Here is a 14,622-nt window from a genome sequence, read left to right on the forward strand (position 1 = left end):
TTCTCGGAGCTCTCTCAGCCCCACCTACCTCCCAGGGTGTTTGTTGTGAGGGGGGAAGGGCAAGGAGATTGTCAGCCCCTTTGAGTCTCCTACAGGAGAGAAAGGGGGGATATAAATCCAAACTCTTCTTCTTCTTCTTCTTCTTCTTCTTCTTCTTCTTCTTCTTCTTCTTCTTCTTCTTCTTTTCTTTGTGCCAAAGCTCACACGCATGATGGGTGATGCTTTGCTGTGTTGCAGCCTCCAGTGCTTGTAATGCAAAGGTATAATCTCTCTGAGGAGTTTATCCCACAGGTTATTGGGCACCAGCTTTGAAGCCCCATCCAACAGAGATTACATTTTGTAGGGGGTGCTTTTGATCATCTAAATTGCATGGAAGCTGCCTTGGTGCACAGAGAGTGCTAGAAATTGGCCATTTATTGAGGAGCAGCAATTAAAGGCAGAAAGAGAGAACAATTAAAATAAGCCCCCAAAGGCCTGGGCCAAAGAACGCAACATCTGAGAAGCAACAAAGAGGCAGCAGGTTGGGCTTCTGTGGGAAGGAATCCTGCATTGGTGGCGCCGCTGCTGAGAAGCCTGGCGCTGCGTCTCTCACAGCAGGGATCGCGGAACCAGAAGGCCTTGCGCAAGGCAGACTATGAACAAATTTCTCAAGATGGAGCTCACTTGAACGGAAGCACCTGCCTCCTGGGAAATCTGTGCAGGAATGTGGGGTGAGTCACTGTGGCGTGGGCTCCCTTGGGAAGGGACCTGAATAACTGCGTGGCAGAAAGGCAGATCCAGTTCTTTTCAGAGGCCCCATTTCAACAGGACTACCCAAACAGTTGAGCATATGCATAACAAAACCAGGATCACTAGTAGCTTGGCTGGCCCCATGGGTATGAGCCTACTATACGCTGGAGACAAAGGGGGGCCTGGTTACTAAGCTGCTGGGAGGCCCTTGGCCAGCTCATTGGGTAAAGAGAGCTGGTCCTTCTGTCCAATAAAACTGCTACTAGATTTTGAAGGGCTGCATTCCCAAACACAGCTGTGTAGGGGCTGGAAATGGTGTGTGAGGTGCTGTCAAATCCCAGCAGGCTGGTGGCAACCTCAGCAAGGGCCTTTCGCAGCAAGTGAGAAGCAGAGGTGGTTTGCTGAGGCCATTGCTTTCACCGCCTGCAGGTGAGCTCCCAAAGGCACCTGGTGGGCCACTGTGAGTAGCAGAGAGCTGGACTAGATGGACTCTGGTCTGATCCAGCAGGCTAGTTCTTATGCTGTTGCAGAATCTTCCCTGGTGGTTTCCCATTTGAGGACCAACCCTGTGATCTGATGAGACTGGGCTGTACTATCCTGTTCCACACCCCAGGCTGGACAGTAGGCTTAAAGCAACATCCACCTCTCATTTGTGGGATTTCTTACCCCTTCTCCTCTCCCAGTTCTCAAGGGAACTGTTGAAGAAGGTCCACCCCTTTGCCCCAAATCTTGTTGGCCACATCTGTTCAGGGCTTTGCTTTCTCTTCTGAACCAGCAAAGCAAATGACCTTTCACTCAAAGTGGGAGAGGTCACGTGGCCACACCACTGGCAAGCCACGTCAGTCCCCATTGCACACAGTGAGAAGGAAACTGATTGTCACCAACCATCCAACTCTCTTGGCACCTCTTCAAAAGCAAGCTCAGAAGTTGGGACTGGGTGGAGAGGGCTCCCGGCATTCTCTCAGGGTGTCATCATCACCTCTGCTTTCGCTGGGCCATCAGCAGCAGTGGGCAGGAAGAAACAAATCATAGCCAGAGTTTGGCTCTCTTCCCTCTGGGTGTGATTTATGAGCCTCAGTTGGGCAATTAGAAACAAAAGAAAACATTCCTGGGCCCAAGGTTTGTGCCTTATGAAGGTCTCATGACTGTTCTTCTGCATGGCTTCTACTAAAAAGGGGGTGAGAAACAGCTCCCCAAAGAGGGAAAATTAAAAGGGCTATGCTGGCCACTGGAGGCACCTTTCCCTTTCCTTTTCTAGCAAACCACCTCTGAATGCCTCTTGCCTTGAATACCCTACGGGTCTCCATAAAATCAGCTGTGACTTGACCGCACTTTCCACTGGCAACCGAACTTGTACTAGGTCAACAAAAATAGAAATGTTTGGAAACATTAGTTGAACTTTTATTTTCATCAAAAGATTGTCTATAGATGAGGAGTATGTGCACACACAGGGACCATTAAAAAGACCGTGGAATGACTGGCTTGTCACTTATTGGTGTTTGTGACATATCGTACCCCTCTGGATTATGAGAGCTTGACAGCAGTGGCCGCCTATCACCTGTGGGCCCCAAAAATCTTCTTGGAGTTAGAATTCCTCCTTCAAATGCATAGTCAGAAAATCAGGCAGGGAAATTTCATCTTCTTGCACCCCTAATCAGGGGCTTTGCCAAAAGATGACCGACGCTTGCATCACCTTTCAGCAAATAGCTGAATTGCTGCAACGAAGGGAACAGATCTATCTTGCCTGCATTTTTGGTTTTATTACTCCAGATAAGCTGGAGTCATTGTGCAGATAGGGAGGTATAGTGACTTTGTGTCTCTGGGCTGTTATCTCTGCCCATTCTAACCTTCTGTAGCTGTCGGGCTGGCCTCCAGCTCATGTGGCTAAACTTGTTGGGCTGGAAAAAAAAAAGAAGAGAAAAATGTACATTTCCTGTAAAAATGATGGTTTTTCTCCTCCCCAGCCTGAAAATATTTCCCGTGACTGAGGACAGGAAAGCAAAAATGTCTCTGGGGAACAATCAGGCAAAAAAGCATGTTTTATATCTGAGGGTTTGGGGCTCCTTTCCTGTCCCTCTTCCAGTCTGGGGGGATCACGTGGAGCCCTTGAAGAGTCACACTTCCTAAACATTCACTGCACATGGAAAGTTCTTGCCTGCTCTCACATGCCTGGTGTACTTGTGTCATATTTGATCAGAAACACACAAATTCATGCCGCAGCCATGACCCGGGAAGCTCCAAAGCACCCCTGGAAGTCAGCAGAAGAAGAGGGAGAGTTTAGATTTGTACCCCGCCACTTTTCTCTCCCGTAGGTGTCCCAAGGCGGATTACAAACTCCTTTCCGCTTCCTCTCCCCACAACAGAGCCCTTGTGAGGCAGCCCGGTGGGGCTGTGAGAGTCCCCAGAGAAGCGTGGCCCAGCAGTGCCCAGGGGCGCCCAGCAGGCCTCACGTGGAGGAGCGGGGAATGGGGGTCCATGACTTTGAGGGTCCATGACTTTGGACCCCTCTAAACCAAACTGCACCAAACTTGGGGGGTCCCATCAGGACAGTTTCCAGATGATACCCTGAAATTTTGGTGCCGATACGTCCAAAAATGCGCCCCCTGCAGGAACATCCCAGAAATTTGCCCAAGAATCTTTGTTCTGCATTGAGTTTTCTGCATTGCTGTCAATGGGGGTTGCAGGCTGGGGGAGGGGGGCACATTTCTGAAGGCACAGTCTCAAAACTTTCAGGGTCTCATCAGGAGACTGCCCTAATGATACCCCCCAGGTTTGGTGCAGGGGGGCCAAGGTTATGGACCCTCAAAACTGTAGCCCCCATTTATTAGCTCCCATTGGCAACAATGGGGGATGGGGCACCCCTTTTGGGAGTCCATAACTTTGGACCCCTTGAACCAAACCTCACCAAACTTGGGGGGGTCCCATAAGGACAGTCTCCTGATGATATGCTGAAATTATCGTGCTGATATGTCTAAAAAGGCACCCCCTGCAGGCACCAATGTCCTGGTGCAAAAAGTTTTTGGTCGTGGTGGAGTGGCCGCCCATGGGCGGGGCGGGGCGGGGGGGGGGATCCAACTCAGGTTTTGCCCAGGGCTCCAGTTTGCCTCGTTGCGCCCCCGCTGCAGGGACAGGCAGCCATCCCACAGGAGAAGCGCCGCCCGGGGTAGCGGCCTTCCGGGGTAGACCGGCTCCGCTCCTATTGGCCCGAAGGCGGCGTGGGGGCGTGGCCCCGGTACGGCGCACGCGGGGGGCCAAGAGTCCTCCTGCGGCGAAGCGGGCCAGATGGGGACGGAGCGGCGCGAAGGGGCCCAGGCCGGGCCCGCCTCCCAGCGCCCCCCGGGCGGCCCGACCTTCACGCTGGCCGAGGTGGCGAAGCGCAACACCCCGAGCGAGGCGTGGCTGGTCCTCCACGGGCGCGTCTACGACGTCACCCCCTTCCTGCACGAGGTGGGAGCCCCGGCCGGGGAGGGGGGCTGGCTGCTCCTGCACATGGAGGCTCCGCGCCCGCGCGCGGGGACCGGCGGCGCCCGGGCTGCGGGAGTGGACAGAGGCAGAAGGCGGCGGGGGGGGGGACCGGGGCGCTCTCTAGGCAGTGCCCCGTCCCCCCCCTCCAGAAACTGGAGCCCCCCTGTCCGTGGAAGGGCCCTCCGGCTCACCTGGACTCGTGGTCGTCGCTCGTGAATGTGCCCCGCCCCCTGAGCGTGGCCTGCGGGGCGCGGGGGGGGGGGGCAAGAGGGGCCAGGCCTGGTTGGGTCCGGCTTTTTTCCTTTTAAGTCCATCTCTTGTTTTTCCAGGTCTCAGCGGCGCTTCCCACGCGCAGAGATAAAGCTAAAAGGTCGCCCTGCAATGAAGCCCCCGAGTTGACCCTCTGCGGCCGGGCCCTGGAGAGCGGGGTGGGGTGGGGTGGGGGGGCAAAGGGCCGTCCTGCTGTGCGTTGGCGGCAGGAGGTGCCAGGCTCAGGCCGCCGGCTGGCAGGCTAGCAAGGAGGCACAGCAGGGCCGGCACAGCCATACAAGTATGCCCGGTGCTCTCCCAGGGTGGAAGGGAGTCCACCTTCTCTGTCATGGAAGGTGCGGACATGTTTTCTCTGAAGGAACCAAAGGTCATTATAGACTTTTTTTTGGCAACTGTAGCGTGTGTGCGCACGCACGCCCTGCGCCAGATTTGTGGCTTGCCTGGGGCACCCGGAATTTTTGTGCCCAGCGTGAGCTGCCTGCCAGTCAGAGCAGGCAGGAGCAGCAGCTGCCAGACAGGCTGTTCTTACAGGAGGGTGTTCCATCCTGTTGGGGCTTCTGAACGAGTCCTGCATGTGTGATAACGTGGACCTTGTTCCTCATTCCCCATCAGGGTGAGAAACGCATGCAGGGTAACAGAACAACTGTTGTTAAAAGCCTCCCATACCTGATGGCATCAAAGGAGACCGAATGAGACAAGAAGTCCTTGGCTTTCGGCCTCTGGGCACCACCCACTGTCTAAATCAGATCTTGATTGTCCTCAGTGAGAGAGTGTGGTGTGGAAACAGAGGACTGGTTGATATGAAGCTCGCTATTATGATTACTTGCTATTAGTAAGTTATTGCATCACTAGTGCACCTTTTCTGTACCTGCCCAAGGCAGTTAGCACATCTCCTGTAGGTGCCTTATGAGGCAACACCAGTCATTAGGAAGAAGAAGAAGAAGAGGAGGAGGAGGAGGAGTTTGGATTTATATTCCCCCTTTCTCTCCTGTAGGAGACTCAAAGGGGCTTACAATCTCCTTGCCCTTCTCCCCTCACAACAAACACCCTGTGAGCTGAGAGAGCTCCGAGAAGCTGTGACTAGCCCAAGGTCACCCAGCTGGCGTGTGTGGGAGTGCACAGGCTAATCTGAATTCCCCAGATAAGCCTCCACAGCTCAGGCGGCAGAGCTGGGAATCAAACCCGGTTCCTCCAGATTAGATACACGAGCTCTTAACCTCCCACGCCACTGCTGCTCCTGACACTTTTAGCAGCATCCCCACATACTAAAAGACAATCTTCACCTATTGCTAATGGCAAAGATGAAAACAAGTTTTGTGATGGCCCCACAAATACACAGGACCTCTCCCACTGGTCTGAGTAAAAAATGGTTCCCCATAGTTTACCATCCAGTTGCTTTCTTGGGCCTGTAATTATGTCTAAAGGTGGGTCTTCAGTGTATTGAAGCCCATCTCAGTGGCTTGGACCAAGACTGTTTTCGCAAAGGGAAACTCACAATGAAAAGTGTCAAGAAATGGAGGTCGTCCTCAAATTGGTTTGGATGAAAAGGTGTCTTCCCCCGTGCCATGTCTGCCTCATTCTCCTGCCGTGGAAATTAGCTTCTCTGTCAGGCAGACTCACTGTAGGTTGAAGGCTGGGTCATAAAGCCCCTTTCTCTTTCCAGTCTTCTGGGCCACACGGTTGACCTCTGGGAGAATCTGTGCCTACCTAGGAAGGCATCTCTTCTTGATCTTCATACTAACTTAGGCCCTTTCTGCATGGGCATTTTATGGCGCCCTGGGGACGGCAAAAACGCTGTCCCCAGGGAGCCATTCTCACAGGGGGCACAGCTGCTGCGCAGCCGTGCCACCCGACCGGCGCCAAGCCGGCGTTTCCAGAGTGCGCTTGGAAGCGCACTTTCCTGGAGATGCCGGCTGGGAGCCGCTGCCGTGCGAATGGCAGCGGCTTCCAGGCGCTTCCCCCCCTCCCTTCACTTACCTTGTCCCCGGCCCTCCAGCGTGTCGCCGGGGCCTGGGGACACGGCCCCCTGCCCTGCGACGCTGCAGCCGGCACGCAGGGGCGGGGGGGCGTGTCCCCTGGCCTCGGCGATGTGCCGGAGGGCTGCGGGACTGGTGAGTCACTGTGATGACGGCGCAGCTCTGCGCCGTTGTCCCAGCCGGTTCCTGGACCGTCCATGCGGACGGTCCCAGCATCGTCGGGTCGACGTGGCTTACGCCGACCCGACGGCCTTACACATAACACATCTGGGGTATATTTTTACCCCTAGCCAAACTCCAAAACTATGTTGCCTTCAACATGCTAAATGGGCTAGGGCAGAGGTGTCAAACTCCCGGGAGTTTGACACCTGTGGGCTAGGGTTAAAAAGTTACCCCATTGGCAAAATGCGTATTTTTCAGTGGTTGTTTTCTGCCTCGGGTGTTTTTCTGTTTACAAGAACTAAACTGGACGTGGTCAGTGTGTGTCCTGGGAGGGGGGGGGGCACTAGTTCTTGCTGTGCAGGTGCCCCAGTGTCCTAAGAGAGAAAAGGCGCTTCTGCATTCAGCCCCCAGCACAGCCTGTATGGGAGGCTGAGTTTTGTGGCTTGCAGTTGCTGAGGTGTCCCTCAAGAACTTGTCTTGCTGCAGACTTCCTAGAGTTCTGGATAAAGATTAGTTTTTGCTGAGCCTGTTTCCAGGCCTGTCTTTGACTCCAAAGTGCACAAAAGTGAAGCAACGGAACCGCTTGCAGGTGGAGTGGCTTAGATTCTTATTTGTGTGTTGCCTGTGCTCTGAGGGTGGGAATATGAAACCTGCCAAAGGGGGAAGCTGATGACATCAATGGGAGCTGACTCTTTGACCTTTGCCTGGCCCTTGGAGGAGTTTTGCCTTGGGAGCCAAATACACCTGGGGTCCCTTGCAGTGTATTAAAGGTGTCCCAGGACTTGTTTTGCACTCCCTGACGCAAGACCACGCTCTGCAGCTATAGTTTTGTTAGAAGCTGGTGGCACCCACTAGGTGGGGGGAGGGAAGAGCGCTCCAAAGGTCCCTACCAGCCAAGTTCAGACTGACATATGTTTTCCCTCTTGCTTCAGTGCCTGATCCTAACCTGTAGGATTGAAATCCCCTTGAGTTGCTTTGTGACCAGTAGCCTGGCAGCCACATCCACAGCCCATTGATTCCACTCGTTGGCAGGGAGGGAAGTGGGTGTTCTAATGCCACAGGGGCTCTTTGGGAAGTGTAGACTGAGCCGGGTAATCTTGGCAATCCTCCTTTTCAGCATCCCGGAGGCGAGGAGGTTTTGCTTGAGCAAGCTGGCAGAGATGCCACGGAGTCCTTTGAAGACGTGGGTCACTCTGTGGATGCCCGGGAGATGCTCGATCAGTACCTCATTGGAGAGGTTCATCCGGTGAGGTCCTATGGATTAAAACAACTGGTAGCACGATAGTGGCGCTTGTGTGTGTGTGTGTTTGCAAAGTGCCGTCAAGTCACCGCCCCCACAAGGTTTTCAGGCAAGAGATGCTCAGAGACGACGCGCCACTGCCTGCCTTTGTGTTGCAACCCGGGACTTCCTTGGTGGGCTGCCCTCCCAGGACCAACCAGGATTGACCCTGCTTAGTTTCTGGGGTCCCATGAGATTGGTCTAGCCTTGGCTATCCAGAGCAGTGGTGGCGAACCTTTGGCACTCCAGATGTTATGAACTACAATTCCCATCAGCCCCTGCCAGCATGGCCAATTGGCCAGCATGGCTACCATGGAGCTAGGGCAAAACAACTGTCACATAGGATACTTTCTCCTTGGAGGAGTGGCTGAGGACAGCAGTTCCATTTGTGGCCATGGCGGAAGGTGCTCTGTGACTCAGAGCAGAAAGGAGGCACAAGCGTTCTTTTCTCCATGCCTGGGGCAATGAAAGTGGGGCAATGAAAGTAGCCCCCACACCAAAGCATCGGCCCTCCTCAAGGGCTTGGGAGCCAAAGCGGGAGAACAGCTGGCTCCTCCTTGGAGATTCCCTCCGTTGAGGTTAACTTCTCTCCCTTCTCTTGACAGAGTGACTGCAAACCTGAGGGCCCCAAGGTAAGCCACCGTGAGGCATCTTCCGTTCTGTCCCAGAAGAGTCCTCAGAGTTGTATCAAGAACGGTCGCCCTGCACTGCTTGGCTTGTGAGAGCACGGGGGAAGAAGAACCACCACCATGAGCTGGTTGGCAGGAGGAAGTGCGGGGGCCCTTTTGGCTTTCTACCAATGGCCTGCCAGTAACTCTTCTCTCTGGACTCTGCCGGTCGAGGGAGGCTTCTGCTTCTGCCAATGTCATGGCTCCCAGCAGTCTCCAGTCCTAGGCAAAACCCTGCTCTTGTCTCCCTGAAACCAGGCGGAACGAAGCACTCTGGGAGGCAGGTGCTATTTGTCTTTGCTGGAGGGGCTGGGAGTGCTGACATTATTATACTGCTGCTTCCTGCCAGATAGTGGGGTGGGGGGCTGTTTAGCCTGGGACATTCAGGCTATTACCCGCCTCCAATACAACAGCCTTTATTAGGCATATTAAAATAGGCTCCAGAGCATTACAGACATTTCTGAAGTACAAATCAAAAGTACATTCAAAACACAGACAGACAAACTGTATCTAGCATTGGACGTTACTTAGAAAATTCTGTCACTTGTAAAAGAAATTTTGCTACTTTTTCCGAGAGCATGGCCTGTGTTATTTAACAAAAGCTCCACAACAGAGTCGTCAGAGTCTCTTTCAGATTTGTCTAAGACCCGCCCAGGAGAGAAATTCCTAAAACTCACATATCTCGGACAGTCAAGTATAAAGTGAGCAGGAGTCTCCACTTGGTTTTTACAGTGTGGACAGACCCGATCCTGGAGAGGGATAGATAGGTAGCGACCCTTTGTAATGGCCGATGGGAAAGTATTGCATCTGGCCCTTGTAATAATCCATCTCTGTTGTTACCCACCTCCATTTCCTGACCAGTCTTTCTGTGAGCTCAGTGGCCAGTAACACCACCGTCCTTCGAGCTTACTGTAATTGATGGACATAACGATAGAATGCCTTCTGTTGTTTTCTGTCAGAATGGGACCCAGGCTCTTTGATAGAGTGATCAGTGGGACTCAAGAGATGAAGGTTAAAACCACTGGGTTAGATTTTTTTTTCTGAAATGAGCTTGAAGTGCTATCTTGGAATGAGCACCGAGTCCCAGTCCTTCGCAGACAGGACATCGGCTCTGGGTTCTGACCGCTGTGCCCACGGATTGTCCCTCTCGTGGAGCCAAAGGGCTGTTCCGCAACGGCATTCCGGAAAGCCCTGAGCAGATTCTTCAGGGTTTTGCATTTGAGGGTATAGTTGGAAATGTTGAAAACGGTTCCCTCCCTGTGTGCAAGATTATTGTCTTGACAGACTGTAAAGGCAGCGCATGACCGTGCCGTGATTGATGATGCCCTGGGGTGTAAAAGAGTCTTGACAATATTATTGCTACAGACATGAAAACACCCAGCTACAACCACCCAGATTTAAACTTCCTCTGAAGCAGAGGAGGGGGCAGATGTACCACGAGTTTGCTGGGCCGGTTTGCTGTGGCAGTGGGTGGGAGCCACAGTGTAGGTTGCCGGTTCCCACATCTGCCTTCGTGTCCCCAAAATCTTGCGTGGACTTCATGACAGTGAATGTTGCACAAATGTTGTTGGCCTGAGTGTTCTGGACAGCTGTATGTGGGGATCTAGTAGAAGCGTTGGGATTATGGCGGGGGTGGGGAGGGTGCCAGAGGGCGTAGGTGAGTGAGATTCTTCCATCTGGCCTTGCCCTCATCCCAGGAGCAGGAAGGCCAGTGGGACCTGGGTTCAAATGCCTGTGGAAAGGCTCACAAGCTGACCTGTCACTGGGAAAAGCCTCGGGTTGCCTCCAGGGCTGATAGCTGGGGGAGGCTTGGATGCTGTGCTCCATCCAGCTCCACTCACTTCCTCTGGGCCAGAGAAGGAAGTCTGTGCTTGCTCCTCCTCCCATTCAGCACCCCTGCTGTGTGGTTTGTATCAGAATTTCCTGGACAGATTACTATAGACACCACCGTGGAACCAGGATCTTGCCAAATAAACATTGCCCATTGCTTTGAGGTCTCAGGCATTCTGCCCTGTTGTTCTCCAGTGTGGTCAGACTGCTTGGCAGCCCCTGCTCTGAGGCCTCTCTTGTTTTGTGTCTTTTCTCCCTCTGCTAAGTTAACGGAAGGATTGCTTTTGGGTGCTCCCCTCCTCCCCAGCTGCTTCCTCAGCCTTGGCTTTCTTGCCGCCTCTGTGTGCTTTTGGCGAAAGCAGTTTCTGTGAATCTCCAGAAATAATCACATAATCTTCCTACAAGGGCAGACTGATGTGGGCTGCGTTGTATTTGCTCCTGCTGTTTAAAGGGGAAAAAATCCTGATAGCTGAAGGAACCTCTGAGCAAGAGGTCTTGTCCACTGAGGCCGCTGCCGGCACTGCCTTAATTCCGTAGGAAGGGAAATACCCTTTGGCCTTGTGTTCTCGGCAGTCTGTAAACTCGCCTCCGAGATCCAGTGGCTGATGAGCGGGGAATTAGTTAGTGCCTGGCGTCTCCATGGAGACCGTGTGCAGAAATCATCCTGTGGCCAGGAGAAGGGGCAGTTGGGTTGGCTGGTTTTGCAACAACATGCAGCGTTTCTGAGGGATTTTTATTTGAATGCTGCTATACCTGATTTCTTCGCACTGGGCATGCAGAGCAGCTTACAAAGTAAGGCATGCATAAACCACAGAATTTAAACAAAAAATTAAAATTTTGTGCATCTGAAGGGGGAGCCAGCGGAGAAGGGGTGCTGGAGAGCGGCAGTGCAGGCTGGGCTGTTGTAGCCCAAGGAAGTCCTTGTGAAAGGCAGAGCAGGATCTGCCCAAGGAGGCTGCTCCCAGCACGGACGGCCTGACCGTCATTGGCCAGCACCTGCGTAGGCAGCACAACGAAGCCCCTTCCAAAAACCTCGGCCCCTTAAGCTTGTCTTGCAGCACCAGGGCACGGGCCCTCTGACCTTGGGTCAGTCACAGTCTGTCAATGTAACCTACCTCACAGGGTTGTGGTGAGCGTAACATGGGGGAAGGGAGAACTGGGTAGGCCACGCTGAGCCTCCTCTAAGGAAGGGCAGGATAGAAATGCACTGGATGGATGGATGGATGGAGAACCCTCTCTTCCAGTGCTGGATGGGATGTTTTCCTCGCAGAGAGCTTGCCGTGCAGCCGGGGCCTCTAGCTGCTTGCCTTCCTCCCGCCTGTCTCTCTGCCTGCTCAAATCCTCCTTCCCTGGTGAACTGCAGGCCAAAAATGCAGCTCCTGCTGCTGCTTCACAGCCCTTCTTACACAACTTTTCCTGTTCTGGGGTTTCTCGAGTGGTTCAGCCAGTTTCTGTTTGCTAAGAGGCTCTCAAAGGCGAGTCTGTCTCCCCGCGCCTGGGACAGCCTGCCGTGTCTGCCTTCGAGCTGTGTGTCAATGGCCACTTGGTAGCCCCACCTGCGGGATTCGGCTGGTCCTTGACCACTGACATCTTCACCACTTGGAGCTCCTGTCTGGAAGTAGCACACTGAACTTTCCAGCAGCTTCTAGTCTTGCAATTTAATTTTTCTTTCCACTACTGCACATGTCCCCTTGCCCCCTCCGTTCCGCCCCAGCATTCCTGCTTCTGTAGAATAGAGGCTGGCTAGGGAGGCATTCAGCTGGAAGCCATTTGATGGTAAAGGGAAAAGGAACGGCCGGCTCCCCTGAGGCCTAGACTCGCCTGTCCATCTTGCGCGATTGTGTCGTTGGGCAGGAAGAGCAGGCCAAACGGCCCTGGACTTGGGGGGAGCTTTCGTGCAGCTTGCTGTGATCTTGTATTTTGTCCAGCTGCAGGGGACGTGCTGGGAAGCCCCCTTGCTTAAATGGCCAGTGGATCTCCTCGGATCCATCATGGGAGAAGCAGCAAAGCCGAGCAAATGGCTGGCGGGCGGGCAGTCAGGCTCCCTCAGAGTGACTATTGGGGCAGATAGCCACTGGGGGTGCTGAGGAGGGCACTGGCTGGGGGAGGACCTGAGCAGAGGGACCTGCCACAGAGAGGTGTGTGGGGGGGGGGGGGCGCTGCTTTCTGGGCCTTCCTTAGAGGCCAGAAGTTCCAATTAACATTTGCTGTTAAAACTAATATCAGGATTTTGTTTTTGTGCCTTCTCAGGTTCCAGGCAAACCGGCATCAAACGAGGACAGGTAGGGTATCCCGGCATCAAACGAGGACAGGTAGGGAATCCCCAGGGGAGTAAGTGAGCACTGGGCCCTGTGAAGTGGCCTCTGCCTCCAGCTGTATCCAGGTGTGGCGGCTGGGACCCTCGGTGCTTCTGCCCCGCCCCTCCTTTCCCCCCTGAGCAAGATTCTTGTTGTTGTTGGAGCCCTATTGGACCGTGGCCTGCCTGCTGGTCCCTACAAGCCAGCGTGATGTTTCTTAGGGGAAAGGGGGGTACCCTCTTCTTTTCTGCCTTAGCAAGGCAAGCTTGGGTGTTGTTAGAAAATGTGGCGGCAAGAGCCCCTGTCTGTCCAGAGGCTTTGCAGGGGAGTGGGGGCTGGCTATGTACTTCTTTTCTGCCAGAGGAGCTTTGCTGACAGAAAATGTGGCCGGGGGGGGGGGGGGGCTGTAGTGCAGCCCCCTAAGCTCTGCAGCTGTTTGTGTGGGGCCTGCAACATCAAGGGGAATTCCTTCCAGGGCTGAGAAAAGCTTCAAGCGGGGCAGGGGGGGAAAGCAGTGCACCTTTCGTTGCTGATGTCTGCAGCCAGCAGTCCCTGTCACTTGACTGTACCACGTTCTGCCAGCATTGTGTGTGTGTGTGTGTGTGTAAGAGAGAGGGAGGGAGGCCCAATAGCATATCTACACCATCAAATGTACTGAACAGTCATAGCAGAAGGAACTGCAAGTTCCCCAGAGGAGTGTGGAAGCTCTCGCTGTGCCTCCCAGGCCTGGCAAGGGGTGGGGGTGTAGCGGGCAGGCACAGATGCCCTGGAGAACCGCCAGGCTCCTGCTCACCCGGCCTTTCCTCTTCAGGGTGTCTGAAGTGTGGTTCATTGTTCCCTCCTTCTGCCCTCAGTGTGTGGACCATGTGGCTGATCCCCATTTTGGGAGTCTTGATCCTGGGCTTCATGTACCGCTACTACATGGACGGGAGGTCCTCCTGATGTGATCTGGCTCAACCTCGCAATGTCCCCGTGACCCTCCCATCCGTCCTTCACTGGCCAGCCCAGCCATACCGGTGCCTGCAGAGCCAAGCTGGAATCAGGGGGGCCCACCAGGCCCTCGCCCTCCCAGCAGAACCCAGTTCCCAGCCATTCCCTGTGACGACCCGCGTCCATCTTTAGCAGCTTCATTGAGCAGCAGGTTCCAGCTTGTGGCTCCCGAAATCCATGTTGGCCTGTCTTGTTTGTCCTAAGAGAGGAGGACGGCATGCTTTCATCATCCCTGCCCAGAACGAGACTAGCACAAGAAATGGTTCCACCAGCACAGCTGGACGACGTGACCAAAACAGCAGCGCACAGCTGGCATCAGGGGGCTTTCCTGTGAAACGGTTAAACAAGGCCCATTTTCCTGGCCTTTTTAATTACCCGCCTGTTCTGTAATAAAACGGTTCCACACATCCTCTGTACCAGCAGCCTTTGTTTCTCTGTGGGTCGTAGGGAACCTGCTGCCGCTCGGTTCGGCTTTACTGCAGACACAGACTTACGTGAAGTAATGCAAAAGAGATGGAAGTTGAGCCTTCAAATTCGAGACAAGAAACAGGACTACCTAGAGGGGATGGTGTGCCCAGCTTATCATGCCCTGCCATGGATCTGTTCCGTGGCCTCATTTTGAATACTGTGTACAGTTCTGATGATCATATCTCAAAAAGGACGTCACAGAGCTGGAAAAATGGCTTAAGATGGCGACCGGGATGGTTGAGGGTTGGAGTCCTTTCCTTCTGACGTGTCTGGGGCTTTTCACTTTAGAAAAGGGACCACTAAGAAAAGACATGGTAGAGCAGTGGTGGTGAACCTATGGCTCGGGTTCCAGAGGTGGCACTCAGAGCCCTCTCTGTGGGCACGCGCAAACAGAGTCCCTCCCACACACATCTAGGCTGGCTTGGGCCACTGGGCTCAATTATTAGCATTAAACCTAAAACCTAGTTTTGGGAAAGAAGTGTAGGTAA

General features: G+C 53.9%; 1 protein-coding gene across 1 annotated transcript; it reads left to right on the top strand.

Annotated features, from left to right (window-relative positions):
- The first annotated feature begins 3,954 nt into the window (after nt 1-3,954).
- LOC125443739 (cytochrome b5) lies at nt 3,955-14,082 on the top strand. Its single transcript, XM_048516038.1, has 5 exons — nt 3,955-4,176; nt 7,720-7,848; nt 8,487-8,513; nt 12,630-12,661; nt 13,531-14,082. The coding sequence occupies exons 1-5, from the start codon at nt 4,012-4,014 to the stop codon at nt 13,616-13,618; spliced, it is 441 nt and encodes a 146-aa protein (XP_048371995.1). The 5' UTR covers nt 3,955-4,011; the 3' UTR covers nt 13,619-14,082.
- Nucleotides 14,083-14,622: the final 540 nt, after the last annotated feature.

Source organism: Sphaerodactylus townsendi, linkage group LG14, assembly GCF_021028975.2.
Source record: "Sphaerodactylus townsendi isolate TG3544 linkage group LG14, MPM_Stown_v2.3, whole genome shotgun sequence".
In the NCBI taxonomy this organism is placed as follows: domain Eukaryota; kingdom Metazoa; phylum Chordata; class Lepidosauria; order Squamata; family Sphaerodactylidae; genus Sphaerodactylus; species Sphaerodactylus townsendi.

Coding starts and splice junctions, on each gene's coding strand:
- LOC125443739 (XM_048516038.1), top strand. CDS start 4,012: ATGGGGACGGAGCGGCGCGAAGGGGCCCAGGCCGGGCCCGCCTCCCAG. Junction 7,849..8,486: donor TCATTGGAGAGGTTCATCCG/GTGAGGTCCTAT, acceptor TTCTCTTGACAG/AGTGACTGCAAACCTGAGGG. Junction 12,662..13,530: donor CCGGCATCAAACGAGGACAG/GTAGGGTATCCC, acceptor TTCTGCCCTCAG/TGTGTGGACCATGTGGCTGA.